Here is a 20017-nt window from a genome sequence, read left to right as displayed (position 1 = left end):
TGTATCCACATCACTCTAGGACCCTAGAAAATGCTATGGCTGCCATCTGAAGGGAGTGAGTGCAACAACAACAAAAGAAGTCCACTGCCTGCAGTGCTGGTGGCTGAATGCCATCCTCCACTGAATGGTGCATCTTCTAAGACCTCTGATGTCCAATCTGGTAGACAGTAGCCTCATGTGGTTATTTAAATTTAAATTAAATAAAATTAAATACAATTTAAGGCTGGATGCAGTGGTTCACGCCTGTATTCCCAGTACTTTGGGAGGCCAAAGCTGGTGGATCACTTGAGGCCAGGAGTTCAAGACCGGCCTGGCCAACATAGTGAAACCTCATCTCAAAAATAAATAAATTAATTAAATACATTTAATTTAAAATGTGATCCCTTAAGTGCACTAGTGATATTTCAAGTGCCCAACAGCTCTGTGTGATCCGTGGCTACAATGATGAACAGTTCAGGTATGACATATTTCCTTCACTGAAGAAAGTTCTATTGGCAGTGCTGTCCTAGAGTCACCACTGCAGGAGGAAGAGGCAAAAATTCCACAGGGGCAAAAAGTAACATTACAACCCTCTTTGAGATAATCAGATTACTCAGTATTGAACTGGGAATACACATGCATATTAGATCCACGTTCACCAAATTAAATTTTAATATTAAAAAAAGAGTTGTGAGAATAGGGTAGTTGCATATATTCTACTCTGGGCAAAAGCTATCTTTGCCCTAATTCCATCAATAGACTCTACAACTGAAGCTTTGTACCAGAGTTCTAAAAGTAACTGTAGAGTACACAAATACTAATGACTTTGTCAAGATGGATACAGAGAAAAAAAAAAAAAAAACGTTAGTGCAGTTCACTCACAATAGGTGTCTCCCAAAATAGTTATAAGAAAACTAAAGGACATTTTACACTGTGAAAGTGAAGCTTACCATTTGATGGAATCTCATGAAAAACCAATCTATACAGAGAATCATCACATCTTAATTTATCTAGCTGGGATGTCAGAAACTGGGCCACTGTCTTTGGTCTAAAAAATGCTAATTCTACATTTCTAGAAACAGTCATGAAAAGTTAAATTCCCTGGAGCAAACACTGACCAAAAGAAGACAGGTTTCAGGGGGCACACTCTTCCTCCTTTGTCTCCCAGGATGGAAGATTCTGAAACACATATAGACTTAATTGGTTCAGACAATTTTATTCATAAGAATCTCAATGAGGAAAAGGAAAACAACAAAAATCCAACACAAAATAAGCAAGAGAATCGAACAAGTACCTCAAAAAGAGGATCTCTCCTGAGCTATCTCCATCTCATTAGTAATCAGAAAAATATAAATCAATTAATTAGATATCATTAAACACTTAGGATAACAGACAAAGTTTAGGAAACCAACAATAGCAACGTCCTGGATTGGAGTAACTACCAATCCTGTACACTACTGTTCAAAGTCTCATTCGTAAAACAAAAGAAAAGCATTTGGCATTATCTATTTAGGCTGAATTATATACATATCTCACAATGCACATTTCCAGTGCTACATATATGCCTGAGAGAACTGTTTGCCCATGTACACTAGAGACATGTATAAACGATGACAGTCACATTATTTTTAGTCACCAAAATTGAAAACAAACCAAGGTCAATCAATGTTCATATGAATGAACTATACTATGCACACTGAAATTAATTTCTACATGGCAATAAAAATGAATAAACTACAGCTACATATAACAGCATGAATGGATCTCACAAACGTAACACTAAGTATAACTATTTCTATAAAATACAAAAACAGGTAAAACTAAACTATCATATTGAGGGTATGTATGGTACGTATCAACATTATTTAAAACAAAAACAAAAATCACAAAGATCTGGTTATCAGGATTAGTCAGGACAGTGGTGATCTCTGGAAAGGGAGAGAAAAGTTAGGAATGAAATACGGAAGGCTGGGCCTGGTGGCTCACACCTGTAATCCACGCACTTAGGAAGGCTGAAGAGGGTGGATCACTTAAGGTCAGGAGTTCGAGACCAGCCTGGCCAACATGGTGAGACCCCATTTCAACTAAAAATTCAAAAAATTAGCCGGGTGTACTGGCGCTCACCTGTAATCCCAGCTACTTGGGAAGCTGAGGCAGGAGAATTGCTTGAACCTGAGAGGTGGAGGTTGCAGTGAGCGGAGATCACACCACTGCACTCTAGCCTGGCAAAAGAGTGAGACTCCATCGAAAAAAAAGGAAATTTAATAAGGAGAGGGTCTGGGGGATTTGGAAGGTGGTTAGGTACTGCTTCTTTACCTGTAGTTTCATGGGTGTTTTCTTTATGATAATTTATTGAGTTGGACATTTTTTGGTATACTTATCTATATGAATGTTATATTTCACACATGCACACAAAAGCTGAAAAGAAAAGTGGTCTGCACACACACACACAAAATCCCTCTTATCCACAAGGTTAGGTAATCCCACTTTATTCCACTCTCAGCCACCTTTCAAACTCTGCTCCCTCATTTTAACTTACCTCTTGTACTGCTTTACTAGTTAATGGTGAAGCACTGGTATTTTCCCCTCCTTCATGATGGATCTGGAAATTCACTTTTTGATAAAGAATCTAAAACAAGAATAGGCTATATTGTAAAGGAGTTACGTTTTTAAATTTGCTTCTCATCACAATATAGGCTTGAAATTTAAAAAGTACGTTTAAAAAGAAAATTACCTTTTCATAATGATTAGTTTTGGTAACAGGCTTATTCAGGACTTCACAAACAGGTTCAAAAGGATGCAATGGTTTCAGAAGTGGGGATCAAGTGTGAAAAAATGATATACAATGTAATGAATTGTTACAGGCAGTGTATATGTTCAGGTCTGGAACAACTTCAATTCTTGCCTCCTCAGAAGAAAAAATTTGACTGAGGGGAATATGGCAGAAAAAGAGACTGAGGCGAGTTTTAGAGCAAGAGTGAAAGTTTGTTAAAAAGCTTTAGAGCAGGAATGAAAGGAAGGAAGATACACCTAGAAGAGGCCCAAGGGAGGGATTTGAAGAACAAGTGCGGGTTTTGACCTTTGGCTTAGAGCTTTACATCCTGGCACACTTCCAGGTTCTTGTGTCCCTTCTCTCCTGATTCTTTCCTTGGGGTGGGTTGTGCACACGTGCAATGGCCTGCTGGCAATGGGAGGGGAGTGTGCACAGTTGTGTTTACAGGAGTCGTATGCATGTTCAGCTGCAGCGTTCTTCCCTTTTCCGGTGGAATGCCTTCACAGGTCATATGCCAGTGAAACTCCGCCATTTTGCCTCTTAGTGAACATGCTTGAGCTCACTGGCCAACTCCTGAGATCTTATCAGGAAGCTGCTGATCACCAGTTTCAGGGTTTTTTTTCTATCTATAGGGAAACTGTCTTTCCCTGGTGCTGGCTGCAACCAATTATTATTTTAGAGAGGCAGTGTGACAACTGCCTGACCCATCTGATGGTCGCCTGACCTTCCTGGTGGGGTGTGGGGGACCTCTCCTGTCTTGCTCATGTCTGCCTGACTAGCTACCAACTGTAAGAGAATGACTATGGGATGAAAATGTGAATTCTAGAATCTCCTCATACATTAAACAGTGTTTATCCACAGGGGCACTATCCTCTCCTATGCGGACCTATCCTGTGAATTTTAGGAAATTTAGCATCCCCCCCAACCAAAGCCCACCCCAATTCCCAATTTCCAAAGGATCCCTAAGGGAATGGTTGCTCCACTGGCTTTAACCCATATGATTTCAGACATATTTTACATGACCATTTAGCATATGTTTAATTCACAACACTAACTTTCTCCATTATTTTCAATAATTTCTTTCCAAATATTACTTTCTTTCTTTCTCCAGGCTGTCTTGTATCCTTTCTTCCTTGCTATTATAAAGCCAGCAACATTATGTTATATCCTAATATTTTCATGTCCCTTTTCCATAAGTGACGATCTAGTTTTCTTCCATAAATTAAAATTCTCATACTATTTTTTTAAATGACCACATATCTCAGATACACACACCCAACAACATGCACTTCATACAGGTTAGGATTTCCTTTATCGAAGGACTTACTTCTGTCTGCAGAGAGCTGCTAGCTGCCAAAAGAAGTTCAATGCTGCTAGGAGGGCAATGTGTCAAAGCAAAAGCCATGAGCTCTTGACGAGTGGCCAAGTCCTGGTAACCTTCTGATTGTCCTAACTGGCTACAAACATCCCAACTTTTAGGATAACCTGCAAAATTGGCAAGGAAAAAAAATGATTCCCAAAAGAAGAAGAATATTCAATCTAAGATGACAAATGCAATGGCTTCCTGCTCAGGTCTTGTGGTACCAAAGCAAAATCACAGTCATTAGTGACACATTATTTTATAAGCAGAAACAGATAAGAATCTAAGCTAGGAAAGATTAGGGTGGTTTATTATCCAGAAAGTTTAATGCTACTCCAGACAAGTGTTTCTGACAAACTCTGTTAAATTTTGGATTAACTGACAATAAATGCAAATAATCTACTGAGATTTGGTGTTCTGTGAAAAGGCAGCCATTTGAATTCAGAAGACCTGAGGGCCTGGTCCAACCCTGCTACTTAGCACTCCTGTGAGAGCTTTAAGAAAGAGCCAAAAGTATCACAATTCTTTTCCTACAAGGACAATAATAACACCTTCCTCTTGGGTTGTTGAAGGAATTAAGTAACATTTGTATTTAAAAGCACATGTAAACTGCAAAGTGCTAGAAAAAGAGACATTATGATAGATCCCCATACAGAATCACTCACTTTATAGATAAGACAGACATCTAAGGACAGTGACCGAATCACCCCCCAACTCCCAGCAGGGATCTTTTTCCTATACTTTATACTCTGAATTCGTAAAATACATTTTTATTCTTATCTGAAGGAATTCCAGCCTTAGGCCTATTTGTCTAAGTACAAAACTTGTAGTACAGAATAATTTTTTCTAAATATGTGAAGTAAAAATTAATTCAGATATTACCCCTACCAGAATAAAATCATTATAAAGCTCTCCATATGAACAATTTAGATCAGTACATTTTCACAGACAGCCACAGTTATTCTAAATTTAATGTTGCAAAATCACTCGGTTAATATTACGGAACACAGCTCATTTATGAAAACAATTTGCTAATGCTGAAGTTGTAAAATATTGAATTATTTCTGGAGAGTTTTAAATGTTTTCATAGATGTAAAGCCAAAGATCCTCTCTGTGACCAAAGTTAAATCAGACAACCCTGAGCCCTCTTCTCAGCTAGGCCTTAACCTAGGCCCCCAGCCTTGCTAGGCTACATACTCCAGTTTTAGCAAAAATCCTACTAAGTCAGTTTAGCCAGAATCCTCAAATTCTCAAGGACTGATCAAATTACTTATCCCTCAGCGGTGATAACTGATCATCCTGGCCAGCCTTCAGCAAGGTCCTCTTAAATCATTTTGGCAAGGATCCCCCCCCGCCCTTGATGTCTCCTCTTAATTTTCCACCCACTGACCCTTCAGTTAGCCTGTTGGCTACAAATGTCCAGCTATCCTTGTTGTATTCAGAGTTGAGTCCAATCTCTCTCCCCTATTGCAGTGGTCTTCATACACATCACAATAGTCCTTGTTGTTATTAACAAGTGTCAGAATAATGTTTTCTTTAACAGTACACATGCAAAAGTTGCACAAATCATTAGTGCAGAGCTCCATGAGTCATCATGAAGTGAAGCCCTGCATTTTAACCACTCCCTATTAATGCTTTGATAGTGGGTAGAAAGATGTGTTTGGACCTTCACATATTCTTCACATATTCAAGCATAGCCATGGAAAGTTGACAATTTAGTACAGAGCCCATGATAAGAAAACGAAAACAACAACAACAACAACAACAAAACTCTCTATCACACTGAAGAATGTGTTCTTTACGTGAGAAATTATTCTACAATAAAATCTGACTATCCTGCAGAGACTTGAATTTGAATTTCAATATGAAGAATTTTGGAGTTGCAAACCACTTCCCAATTTCTCAACATCGGTTTGAAAAGCACTATGCTATCTGATACGGTTTGGATCTGTGTCCCGATCCAAATCTCATGTTGAAATGTAATCCCCAGTGCTGGAGGTGGGGCCTTGGGGGAGGTGATTAGATCCTGGGTGCAATTTCTCATGGTTTAACATCATATCCCCTTGGTGCTGTCGTTGTGATAGTGAGTTCTTGAGATCTGGTTGTTTAAAAGTGTGTAGTCCCTCCCCCATCTCTCTCTTCCTTCTAATCCAGCCAGGTAAGCCTCCTGCTCCCACTCTGCCTTCTGCCATGAGTGAAAGCTCCCTGAAGCCTTCCCGGAGGCAGATGCTGCCATGCTTCCTGTACAGCTTGCAGAACCGTGAGCCAATTAAACCTCTTTCCTTTATAAATTACCCAGTCTCAGGTATTTCTTTATAGCAGTGTGAGAACGAAATAATACACTATCTTTAAAAAAAAATTAAAGAATGGAAATATTGACCATATAGACACAAACTAATCTAAAAATTTAAATTTTCTCTTAGATAACAAATACAGGAAATGGCATGGAAATATTTTACATAAAATTATTTTTAAATTACGAGCATGTTTTGAATAGGGACTAGAAAGCAACCAAAATCTAAAATAAAATTTAATGTCTGAATCTGTTAAAATGTTTACATTAACATATAAGTACACAGCCTATATACTTACCAGTGCTCATAAAATGTATCTCAAGCCTCAATGTGGCTGGCTTACCAATCAGAGGTCAATTGATTTCAGAACAGACCATTTCCATTATTCATCACATAAAGAGGACACAAGCAAAGTGTTAAATAAGCTGTCTACTCACTTGTGGCCATCAGCTCCTGACAATGCATACTGGCTGCTCTGTAGTCATGGAAGCAAAGTGCCTGCTCCACTAAAAGGATTAGAACCTGTCCTCGCCTTTCTTCTGGGTCCTCACCTGTAAGTCCAAGCAAACGACTTAATGATTATGACAAGCAACGTCAATTGATAGAAGAGCTTGTTAACACTGTCTTTCAAATTACTTCAAAAATAAAACAGAGAGATTAGATGGATTTTAAATGATGAGAGGAAAAAGTTGCTTTGACCTTTCGATCCACTTATGAAGCATGGAATTAGCCGTCAGTCTCCTAAGAGATCAATGATTAATATTAGTTCCTAATTAAAATACCCAAATCAGGAAGTCCAAAATCAGGGTAGTTTGGAGCCCTACAAAAAAGTCTTGGTATTACCAGGGTAAGGGAAAGAGAAGAAAATTTATGTTTCCAAAAGAAGCAGGTTATAAAAAGGGCTTGAAAAATAATGACCAGCAGATTAAGTGAATGGATGAAGATGATACAGCAATAAACTTCTCATCGTAAAAATTCAACTACTATTTAGAAATTGGAATGCAAATGCTGTCCAGAGCACTGGCAAAGATTGTTCCTTAACAAATTCTCGTTGGGCTCCTCTGAGCCTTACTGGGCCCTGTCCTTGGACATATCCTTGAGAGCCCAATTTTAGCACAACTTCTGCTGTCAGTTGTAGCCAGAATCCTCCACTCTGGATATCTGGTCATCCCTGATATCTGATCAAATCCCTCATCCCCGCCACCAACCCCCAGATGTTATCTGGTCACCCTAGCCAGCCCTCAGGCAAGAATTTGTACCGTTAGGTGGTTTAACCAGAATGCCTTCTTACCCCAGTGATTCTTCTTTGTAATTTTCCATCTGCCCCAACTTAGGTTCCAACATAAGTAAAACCCAACTCAATGGAAACAGTAAAATCAGAAACAACCAACTATAACTAGGTACTACCCACATTAACTAATCAAGTATTTTCTTTGTCCACAAACACCTTATACAATTTTCCCATCACACCCGCTCAGAAGAGTCCTGAACCACTGTGAGTTTGGTGTTGCCTGATTCATGAATTGCTGTTTGCTGAAAATAAACCCTTAAAATTTTAATGCGCATAAGTTTACTTTTAACAAGCCCAATTTCTCTCTCTTACTGCAAAATTCCATTGCAGTAGTCCCTATACCTATAGTGCAGAGTCTCTCTTACAATTTTTTGTTTATTCATTTGAGGAGATAGGTCTCCCTACGTTGCCCAGGCTGGTCTTAAACTCCTGAGCTCAAGCGATCCTCATGCCTCAGCCTCTCATTTAAACATGCATCAGGGATAATTTTTTCATTAACAGCACCCATGGATCTCAATCACACAGATGTATGTATATAAAAATGAGGATGAAAAATACAATTTACAATATCTTTAAAGCAAGTCTTAAATTATTAACTTTACCCTCTGTAAACAGGATCACTATGAGATAAATAGGAATGGGGATATGGCTCCCCCTTCAAGCATTTTTTCTTTTGTCTCCTCTTGTCCAACTGATCAAAAAACCCACACCACTACCTTGCTGGCAATATAACCACTAACCCTGGGGCTTTAGTCATACCAAGAGAATAGCCATTCTTCTGTGCTCTCATGATGTTTGACCATGCCTTTTACTTAAAGAATTCTGGGAAATGGACTTAAGAAAATCTAAATATCAAACCAAGGTTGTGGAGGGTCTCTCCTGGGGAACAAAAGCTGGAAATGGATCTGCAGCCTGTTGCTACCAGCCAGACCACCAAGTGACCCATTATTTAAGGTAACTATGGCAACCAAATAACACCGACCTGCATACCCTACCACTCACCTGCGCACCCTACCACTCGCCTGCACTGCCCAGCCCAGCCGGCGTACTTTACCACAGATATCAATTCCTGCTTCTTTGCCTAAAAACAAAATCAAAAACAACAACAAAAACTCCCTACCGTTTTTTTCAGGGAGTCTACGGAGAGTCCTTGTGCCTCTGCTGTCTCCCATGTGCTTGAGCCCAAGCCCTAAAATAAAAGCCTTGACTGGGAAAGCTGCTTGGCCGTGTGTGTGTGTATGTGTGTGTGTGTGTGCACGCGTGTGCGCACACATGTGTGCATGTGCGCGTGTGCATGTATTTATTTATTTAGAGATGCGGTTTCTCTCCGTTGCCCAAGCTGGAGTGCAGTGCCACCATCACTGATCACTGCAACCTCGACCTCCCGGGTTCAAGCAATCCTCCCACCTCAGCCTCCAGAGTCGCTGGGCCTACAGGGACATACCACTAAACCTGGCTAACTTTTTTATTTTTTGTACAAACAGGGTCTTGCTATGTTACCCAGGCCAGTCTCAAACTCCTGGACTGAAGCAATCCTCCTGCCTCAACCTCCCAAAATGTTGGGATTAGAGGCATGAACCAACACACCTGGCTTGTGTTCATTTTTATTACGTGAGGAGCCAAACAGCCTGTGATCTGCAAAAACCACAACATTACTATGCTAGCTAACACACTATCTAAATTTTTGACTTTTTTCCTTCTAAAGGCTAACAGAATGAAAATAATTTGGGGCTCAAGGGATCACAGTTCTGGCATGCGGGTTATTTCAAAGTGAAAACATTTGAGCTACAGAAGATGCAGAAAGACATCCTAACTGAATTTATCTTATCTGAATAAAGCAGTGTCTTTGTAAAATAAAACTGCAATTAAACCCCCTCCACAGGAGTTTCCTGAGAACTCAGTTGGAACACAGACTGTCAGCTCGCATCAAAAAGCCCAACTGAAACTTCTATACTTTCCCACTGAAGCCCTAGCCCCTCCCACCCCATCCCCCTTTTTGTTAAGTTGGTATATAAACCTTACTTCTTGCTATTCAAGAGTTATTAATCACTAAGTGACTTCTGCATGCATCTGTAAAAAAAATCTTGTTTTTCTCCTGTCTATTGTCAATTAATTCACAGGCACCTGATCAACCATTTGAAACAAAGTAGATGAAGAAAAAGTTTTCGTCCCAACAGGGACTTTAAACATTTTTGCCAGGTCTTTTAAAAGCATCTTCCCCTTTGAGTGTTCTTAAATGACAAATATAAAGGGGGAAAACCTTAAACACAAAATAAGTTTATAGTTTCACTGAAAGTACTAATCTTTTATTTATCAGAGTAAGTTTCTAGAGTCTAAAAATATACAAGAAAAATTCAGCTCATGTTAAAAGATCTAAAATTATTTTCCCAAAAGTTTTAGAAAATATTTTTTTAAATATTTTATATAAAATATTTTATTTCTTTACCTAAAATATAGGTTTTCGTTGCCCTTTCAACATATTCCTTTACTTTTCACTCTCTTAAAAACAATTTATTTGAATGGTAGGCTATCAGGACAAAAAAAAGTATGATTATCTTTTTGATAATCTTTATTATCTATTAAAACATAAGCTTTTGGCAGACAGGGGTTGGTTCATAGTTGGATGCTCAATACCCAGCATCAAGTTACGCACACAATAGAGAGGCTCAAAAAAATACAGTCATGAGTTGCTTAACAAGAGGAATACATTCTATGACATGTGTCATTAGGCATTTCCATCTTGAGCAAATATCATAGAGTGCACTCACACAAACCTAGATGGTATAGCCTACTACATACCTAGGCTATATGGTATAGCTCCCAGGCTACAAACCTGTACAGTATATTTCTGTACTGAATACTATGGGCAACTGGAAGGCAATGGTAAGAATTATGTGCATCTAAACATAGAAAAGATACAGTAAAAATAATGTACAAAAGATAAAAAATGGTAACTCTGTATAGGACATTTACCATGGATGGAGTTTACAGGACTGGAAGTTGTTCTGGGTGAGTCAGTTTGTTGGGTGGTGAGTGAATGTGAAGGCCGAGGATATGACTGTACACTACTGCAGACATTATAAACACTCTACACTGAGGCTACATGAAATTTAGTAAAAAAATATTTTTCTTTCTTCAGTAATAAGTTAACTATAGGTTACCATAACTTAAACAAAACAAAACAAAACAAAACAAAAAACAGAATCTCACTGTGTCGCCTAGGCTGGAGTGTAATGGCATGATCAATAGTTACATAACTCACTGTAACCTCATGAACTCCTTGGTTCGAGGCAGCCTCCTGTCTCAGCACCCTAAGTAGTTAGGCCTACAAGCATGCATCATCACACCCAGGAAATTTTTTATTTTTATTTTTTGTAGAGACAGGATTTCACCATGTTTCTCAGGATGGTGTGGAACTCCTGGCCTCAAGTGATTCACTTGCCTCAACCTTCCAAAGTGTTGGATTAGAGGCCTGAGCTGCCATGACCATCCTTTTTTTTTTTTTTTAACTTTTTAAAACTTTTCTTGTTAAATACTAAGACACAAACACACATACTAGTCTAGCCCAAACACTGGTTCAGGACATCAATATCACTTTCTTCCACCTCCACCTATTGTCCCACTGGAAGGCCTTCGGGGCCATGACACATGGAGCTATCATCTCCTATGATATCAATGCCTTCTGGAATCCCTCCTGAAGGACCTGCCTGAGGCTATTTTACAGTTAACTTTTTTCTTTTATAAACAGGAGGTGCACCTTTGAAAATAACATAGTATAGTAAATACATAAGCCAGTAACATAGTCATTTAGTATCTTTACCAAGAATTACGTACCAACATAACTGTATGTGGCAAACTTACACAACTGGCTGTATAGGAGGTTTACATCTCCATCACCACAAAAAGGTGAATAATGCGTTATAACGGCTGATGTCACTAGGCGATAGGAATTTTCAGCTCTATTTTAATTTTATGGAACCACCATTGCATATGAGATCGTTGTTGACCAAAATTTCATGTACCATTGGTGTGCAGTACGACTGTAAATTCTCAATAAAACAGGCACAGAGGCCAGGCACGGTGGCTCACACCTGTAATCCTAGCATTTTGGGAGGCTGAGGTGGGTGGATCACTTGAGGCAAGGAATTCAAGACCAGCCCGGCCAACATGGTGAAATCCCGTCTCTACTAAAAATACAAAAATTAGCTAGGCATGGTGGCGGATGCCTGTAATCCCAGCTACTCGGGAGGCTGAGGCGTGAGAATTATTTGAACCCAGGAGGCAGAGGTGGCAGTGAGCCGAGATCGCACCACCGCACTCCAGCCTGGGTGACACAGTGAGACTCTGGCTCAAAAAAACAAAAACAAAAAAATGGCATAGATTAAATTCGGAATGTTATTTTCAATTATAAGACAAATAATTCAGCTACAAAACAAATACAATGTAATTTGGATATGTAGGCTAAAAAGGACAAAAATCTAATATATTTCATATTTTAAAGAGCCTTAAAATTATTTTTAATATTTCCAGGAAATGGCCAGGCATGGTGGCTCACGCCTGTAATCCCAGCACTTTTGGAGGCCGAGGCAGGCGGATCACCTGCGGTCAGGAGTTTGAGACCAGCCTGACCAACATGGAGAAACCACATCTCTACTAAAAATACAAAAAATTAGCCAGGTGTGGTGGCACATGCCTATAATCCCAGCTACTTGGGAGGCTAAGGCAGGAGAATCACTTGAACCCAGGAAGTGGAGGTTGCGGTGAGCTGAGATCATGCCATTGTACTCTAGCCTGAGAAACAGGAGTGAAACTCCGTCTCAAAAAAAAAAAAAAAATTCCAGGAAAAAATAGAAAATATGTATAGGGCCCTCGATTTTCTAAGCTATAATATGGTTTGGAGGAAAAAGCAAACATGTTACAGACAGAGTTGAATAAAACTTTTAAAATACGTCCCTATCAATCTTCTTTATGTGCTTCATAAGTTTAAATAAAATCCAAGGCAAGTATTGGCCCAATCTACTCTAAAAAGATTCTAGGGCCAGGCATGGTGGCTCACGCTTGTAATCTTAGCACTTTGGGAGGCTGAGGTAGGAGGATCGTTTGAGGGAAGGAGTTCAATACCAACCTGGAAAACAGAGCGAGACTTCATCTCTACAAAAAAAAAAAAAAAGAAAAGAAAAATGTTTCTAATTAGCTGGGCATGGTGGTACACGCCTGTAGTTCCAGCTAGTCAGGAGGCTGAGGCAGGAGGATCCCCTGAGCCCAGGAGTTCAAGATTACAGTGAGATACGATCATCCCACTGCACTTCAGCCTGGGCAACAGATCAAGAGTCTGTCTCTAAATAAATAAATCCTTAAAAAGGGATGATGTTGCACTGAGATTCATAAACCTATTATTAGAATAACACACTCATGATTTAGTAACAGTAACATATATTGGAAATGGAATATGTAATGTTTCTCTATAATAAATGCGCCTATAACACAATATAAAACCTATTTCCTACATAACATATTGAAATGTTTGCATTTCTTCAGAATACATTAAATTAAAAATGAAAGGTCCAGATTATAATTTTTTATGTCAACCTAGCTAGGCTACAAGCTCTAATCTGGATGGTACTGTGAAGGTATTTTGCAGATATAATTAAAGACGGTATTCAGTTGACTTTACATAAAGAAGCTTATCCTAGATAATCTTGGTGGGTCTGACCAAACTTCAGGGAAGGCTTTAAAGAGGTTGAGGTTTTCCAGAAAGAAAGAAAGAGATGGGGCCGGGCCCAGTGGTTCACACCTGCAATCCCAACACTTTGGGAGGCTGCGACGGGTGAATTGCTTGAGCCCAGGAGTTCAAAACCAGCATGGGCAAAATAGTGAGACCCCGTCTCTGTAAACAAAAACCTAAAAAATAGTCATAAAATAAAGAAAGAGCTGGTGGTTGGGGAGAGATTCCCACCTGTGAATGACAGCTTCAGGCCATGTCCACAGAGTTCCCTCCTGCTCCTGACCTCTTCCTGACTGACTGCCTATGGACTTCAGACTTGCTTAGCCAATCCCCATAGTAGTAAAAGCCCATTCCTGGTAATGAAGTCTTTAACATGTATCCCACCTACAGTTTCTGCTCCTCTGGTTGAGTCGTGACTAACAGACCAGGTATCTAAACTACTCAGTGTCTTTCATAACCTCATTTGGATGCATTCCTTTCTCTTATGTTATCAGATCAATTAATTTTTGATTTGAGATGTGGTAAAATCTGCTGAATGTCTGTGAAAATAGCCAGATGCAAAGGTCTTGTGAATGAAATGAAGGACAATAAAGTCCACTGATTATTATTATATAGTGTCAAAAAGGGTGGAAACAGAATACGAGTAAAGGGTTTAACTTAAAACCTCTTAACTATAAAATCCTCAGTAATTATTTAACTTTTCTCTATTCCTGTCTCCTCACTTTCAAAATGAGATTCCTATTTCTGCCTACAAAGGACAAAGAAGGAACTGAGATAAGTATTAAAGCATAAAATGCGTATTATTATTGTTGTTAATGGAAACTTTTTATAAAGATGTGCCAAATAGTTATCTCAAAGTTCAAAGTTATTTAACTGTTTTTAATTCAGGACAATTCCAATCTGAGCAGGTGGATTAAATGAAAAATATAACCAAAGGGCTGATCTTAGTGATTTACTTCTACAAATAAAGTGGAAATGACGGTGTGTGACTTCCAAGACCATATCATAAAAGGCATTACAGCTTCCTCTTTGCTTTCTTGTGAATCAAATCGCTCTAGGAGAAACTAGCTGCCATGGTGAGAGAACACACTCAAGCAGCCCGATGGAGAGTTCCATGTAGCAGGAGACTGAGGCCTCTTACCAACAGCCATAAAGGACTGAGACCCCCCGCCAAGAGCCATGTGAATGAGCCCTCTTAGAAGCAGAACCTTCAGCCCCATTAGAGCCTTCGGGTGAGGTCTGTAAATATTCCCCTTGAAGTTGGCAAGGTCTGTGTAACTGTGGCCAAGAATAAAATACACTGGAAATGAAGCTGCCCAAATATCAAGGATAGATTTGAAAATGCCTTGAAGCAGCCGGGCACAGTGGTCACGCCTGTAATCCCAGCACTTTGGGAGGCAGAGGCAGGTGGATCACCTGAAGTTAGGAGTTCGAGACCAGCCTGACCAGCATGGGGAAACCCCGTTTCTACTAAAAATACAAAATTAGCTGGGTGTGGTGGCGCATGCCTGTATTCCCAGCTACTCGGGAGGCTAAGGCAGGAGACTCCCTTGAATCTGGGAGGCACAGGTTGCAGTGAGCCAAGATGGCACCATTGCACTCCGGCCTGGGCAACAAGAGTGAAACTCTGTCTCAAGAAAAAAAAGAAAATGCCTTGAAGATTTTGCCGGTTTCTCCTGGAGCACTAACTCCAGGAGCCTTCAGCCAACAAGAAGGAAGTCTGGGTACTCTGAGACCATCAAATGGAAAAAGTACAAGGAGAAATCACAGAGAGAAGAGACACCTGTAAAGCCCTATATCAGCCCCCAGCTATTTAAGTCTTCCCAGCCCAAGTACCCAAACATGTGAGTAACGCAGCCTTTGACATGAGTCCATCCCTAGCCACGATCTGATGCAATTTCATAAAAGACCATGACGTGCTTAGCTGAGCCCAATCTCCAGAAAAGATTGAGAAAATCTCTTTTCTCTTTTTCTGGACAGAGAAAAATAAATGGTTGTTTTTTAAGCCACTGGGTTTTGGGTAGTTCGTAAAGCAGTAACAGATAACCAAAACACTCTATAAGGTAAAGGCCACCTGCTTTATGATACCTTGCTTAATTCCCCAGGCAAAAATTAGCATGGCCTTTCTTCGAGTCTTCTAATATTTGTTTACAGAAGCCATGCACTATGATCACATCCTATGTTGGCAGTATAATTACTTGTTTCCCTAGCTCTCTAAGAGTCTAAATTCTCAGAGGGCAGCAGCTATGTGTAACAGAACTTTGTATCCACAGTACCTAGCAGAAAAATATTACTTTCTCTCTTCCCATTAAAAATTCATATAGATTACCAAGACCACAGGTATTCCTGTTACTATGTTAACACATCACAAAGACAAAAGAGGAAATAAATCCTAGTAGGAACATAAAAATGCAGATGGCACCTCTGAGCTGCTTTGTTAGCTTCTGTGGCCTGGATCCTTATGGAATTCTTCCCTGATGATCAGAGTGCATCAGAGTTTACAGAGCACTTTCACATGCACTAACTCATTTGGGTCTCTCATAACTTCACGGGTGAAGAAAGGGGGTATCATTCCTATTTTCCAGATGCAGAAAATGGAACTAAAGTAATTTAGCAAATGTGTGGCACAGAGTGAGAACTTGAACCAGTGTTCTGACTCCACATGCACTGTTCTCCCCATTCGTTCCAGATGTCTCACAACGGATGACTGGCCCCAATCACACTACCATCACGTTGCCAGTCTGCTGCAAGTCCAAATATAAAGATGCTGATGCTATACCTTCACACAGACTAGAAAAGGATAAATGACACACACGATTACTAAAACTAGAGACCTTAACAGTCCTACATAATACAATTTAAAAATATTTAGTCCATTAAATATGTTACATATATATGTGGCTTAGATGAATACAATTTCCAACCACTGATTATACAACCAAATGACCAACAACTCTTCTTGCAGAGATCAGCATAAGACAAAACTACAAAAAAAAAAGTATTAAAAAGACTGGTGAGCAGAAGGATGTAGTTAAGGAAATATGAAATGTAGAGTCAAAAAGACTTTCCTTAAAAGTCAAAGCCTGCTATTTAACCCTGCTGGGCAAAATATTTAACTTCTCTCATCTCTAACTTCCCTTGCAAAATGAGAAGAATACCAAAATCAACATCATTTATGAGATGATTAAATGAGATAAAATACATGAAAACCCCACCGAATAGTAAATGCATAACGTTTTCTAACAAATTGTTCAGGTTCAAACGCAAAACCAAATTTAGACACTGAAGGTGAACTGTTAAGGTTGGTTTGTTTTATATGTAGGTTTTCTGGTTATAAATGGTAACACTGACTTCTGCTCCTGATCACACAACCACTTTGAGGCACCCTGAATAAGCTTGTCTTCGTTTAAGTAACAGATAGTTCCAGAAGCTCAATATTGGTACATTTTTATAACACGTCAATTTTTCTAGAAAATACTAATCCTTGCCCAAAAATGTTCTTCTTAGCTAGTTGAGAGGCTGAGGCAGGAAGATTTCACTGCACTCCAGCCTCAGCAACAGAGCGAGACCCTGTCTAATAAAAAAGCTGTTCTGCTGACACTGTAAGCATATACTCTGCTATTCTCCTGCAATGATGTCAAGAATAATATAGAAAAAGCTTATTCTGCAGTTTAGTACTCAAAAGACTTACCTGCAACCCTCAGCAGCTCAGCAAGGCCCAGAAGCTTGGTGGATTGTTTATAGCATGTGGGGGACTGGGAAATACACTCCTTGATGAGACTGATCCGATCAGGGCACAATCGCACTACAAAAGAAAGACATATTAAAGACTTGGACCAGGGACATCACGAAAGGGTGTTAATGGCCTTCCTAATGCAAGGCATCCAAAGAAAATGAAAACTGTGTAAGGCATCAGATGAAGGAGAATTAAGTAAAAGTAAAAGGCACGTTGAACAAACAGCAAAATTATTATTGCTTCTGAGTAAATAATGCACAACCTTGATCTTTTCTTTATAACCAAACTTCTGAAGCACAGGAAATGAAGTGTTCATCTGAAACTAGAAAAAAACTGTTTCACTGTTTTATGTACCATGTCAGGACTTAGGGAAAAATTTAAACAAGACAGTATTTGTCTCTAAAAACTTCATATACTTAGTATTATACCAGCCCCCTCACATCTCACCCTCTAAGCCCCATTCCTTGCTCTAAATATCCATTTGCCACCTCCACTCATCACCCCAGTTTGGAAGGCAGGAGTCTTCAAAGTGCTCACTGTTGCAATTTATTAACCTTCCTCCAAACATAAGCCCAATTTTCTCACATAAACTGGATATTAGGAAAATAAAACACATCTGATCAAACCAATTCAAACTATGAAGAAATGAAAATCACATTTAAGAAACCCTAGACAAAGGGTACTATGTATATTCTAGGAACAAATGGTACTTATTTACAGCAGAGATGGCAACCTTTAAGAAACACAGCACTGCCAGGGAGGCTGGCCCCCAATAATTATAATAACAACAACTACAATAGCAGCTGATGTGAAAGGAATACAAGCTATGTCTCAGGCACTGTTGGAGGTGCTTTATATATAGTAGCCCTACACAGCAAACTCTTATTAATAGAAGGCAGGTACTATTATCCTCAAGAGAAGAAATTGAGGTGCAGAAAGGTTAAATACTTTGGCAAAGGTCACTGAAAAAGTGATGGGACCAAAATTCAACCCGGCTCGCTAAATGTTTTCACACCTTGAATCCTTTATCCTTTCCTAAATCCATGGCTGCTCTCTATATATCTTGTGTTCTCTCAAAACTTCTACATAGGTGAGAGGGGCCAGGGAAGGGGGAGATAAAGAAGAGAGCTGGTATTTTTCCTCTGGAATGGGCTTTTTGGGGGAAGGTAAGGATTTACTACAATTTAATGTTAAACTCAAAACAGGTTGTAAGGAAAGTACAAAGAAATCCTCTATACTCTTTGCTGAGGTTAACAGATGATTAATAATTTGCGCCTTCACACATGTCCACATGCAATCATGCATGCATACCCTCCCTGCTTCCTTCCTCTGTATATTCACACAGGAATATGTATATACACACACAAATACTTATACATGTACAAATACAAATATTTATAATAGACATGTATACAAGTGCATATATAAACAAATAGTTACACAAATATACATACATTTTTTTCTGAACCATTTGAGAATAAGTTGCAAATAACATTTCTCTTTATTGCTAAATACTTCAGCAATAAAGTGTGTTTCCTAATGTTTTGACTCTTTTTTTTTTTTTTTTTTTTTTTTTTTTTGAGATAGAATCTCCCTCTCTTGCCCAGGCTGGAGTGCAGTGGCGCAATCTCAGCTTACTGCAACCTCCACCTCCCAGGTTCAAGCGATTCTTCTGCCTCAGCCTCCCAAGTAGCTGGGACTACAGGCATGTGCCACCACGCCCGGCTAATTTTTGTATTCTTAGTAGTGACGGGGTTTCACCATATTGGCCAGGCTAGTCTAGAACTCCTGACCTTGTGATCCGCCCTCCTCGGCCTCCCAAAGTACTAGGATTACAGGCGTGAGCCAATGCACGTGGCCTAGACTCTCTTAAAATGAATATTTATACATCTACAACAATAATCCTGTTGTGCGTGGCCTTAACTATAAAATATAAAGTAAATGTACTTACTCTTCAGTTACTTCCTTCAAAAGCACCATTGCTAATACCTACATCTGATTATAGCTTCTGTAGACTGTATTACTCTTCCCAATTATCCACTGCAACTATTCATATCCCAAATTCCTGCTTCAGTAACATGAGGCTTGGCCCTCTGACATCTACAGGCAATTAATGTGAGTGGAAATGACACATGCCACTTCTGAGTGAAAGCTGTTAAGAGTCATCGTGGAATTCCACTACAGATCTTTCCCTTCTACTGTGACAAGGCTGTGTCTCACGGGGTGGTGCTGCGGCTAACCAAAGTGGACATGATCGTGAGCAAGGAACAAGCCTGTTATCACATATTATGCACGGGGTGGTGCTGCGGCTAACCAAAGTGGACACGATTGTGAGCAAGGAACAAGCCTGTTATCACATATTATGCACGGGGTGGTGCTGCGGCTAACCAAAGTGGACATGATTGTGAGCAAGGAACAAGCCTGTTATCACATATTATGCACGGGGTGGTGCTGCGGCTAACCAAAGTGGACATGATCGTGAGCAAGGAACAAGCCTGTTATCACATATTATGCACGGGGTGGTGCTGCGGCTAACCAAAGTGGACATGATCGTGAGCAAGGAACAAGCCTGTTATCACATATTATGCACGGGGTGGTGCTGCGGCTAACCAAAGTGGACATGATCGTGAGCAAGGAACAAGCCTGTTATCACATATTATGCACGGGGTGGTGCTGCGGCTAACCAAAGTGGACACGATTGTGAGCAAGGAACAAGCCTGTTATCACATATTATGCACGGGGTGGTGCTGCGGCTAACCAAAGTGGACATGATTGTGAGCAAGGAACAAGCCTGTTATCACATATTATGCACGGGGTGGTGCTGCGGCTAACCAAAGTGGACATGATCGTGAGCAAGGA

General features: G+C 39.7%; 1 protein-coding gene across 1 annotated transcript in view; it reads right to left on the bottom strand.

Annotated features, from left to right (window-relative positions):
- Nucleotides 1-20017, bottom strand: part of NBAS (NBAS subunit of NRZ tethering complex) — a 393558-nt gene that overhangs the window by 181175 nt on the left and 192366 nt on the right. The window contains exons 32-35 of the mRNA XM_054476756.2: nucleotides 17114-17227; nucleotides 6844-6957; nucleotides 4080-4237; nucleotides 2519-2608 (exon numbers count right to left, since the gene is read on the bottom strand). Of these exons, the coding sequence (XP_054332731.1) occupies nucleotides 2519-2608; nucleotides 4080-4237; nucleotides 6844-6957; nucleotides 17114-17227 (476 nt within the window). The remainder of the gene's footprint in view (nucleotides 1-2518; nucleotides 2609-4079; nucleotides 4238-6843; nucleotides 6958-17113; nucleotides 17228-20017) is intronic.

This window comes from Pongo pygmaeus, chromosome 12 (genome assembly GCF_028885625.2).
Source record: "Pongo pygmaeus isolate AG05252 chromosome 12, NHGRI_mPonPyg2-v2.0_pri, whole genome shotgun sequence".
Classification (NCBI taxonomy): domain Eukaryota; kingdom Metazoa; phylum Chordata; class Mammalia; order Primates; family Hominidae; genus Pongo; species Pongo pygmaeus.
Note: the sequence above shows the minus strand (reverse complement) of the source record. Positions and strands in the feature narration are given on the sequence as shown.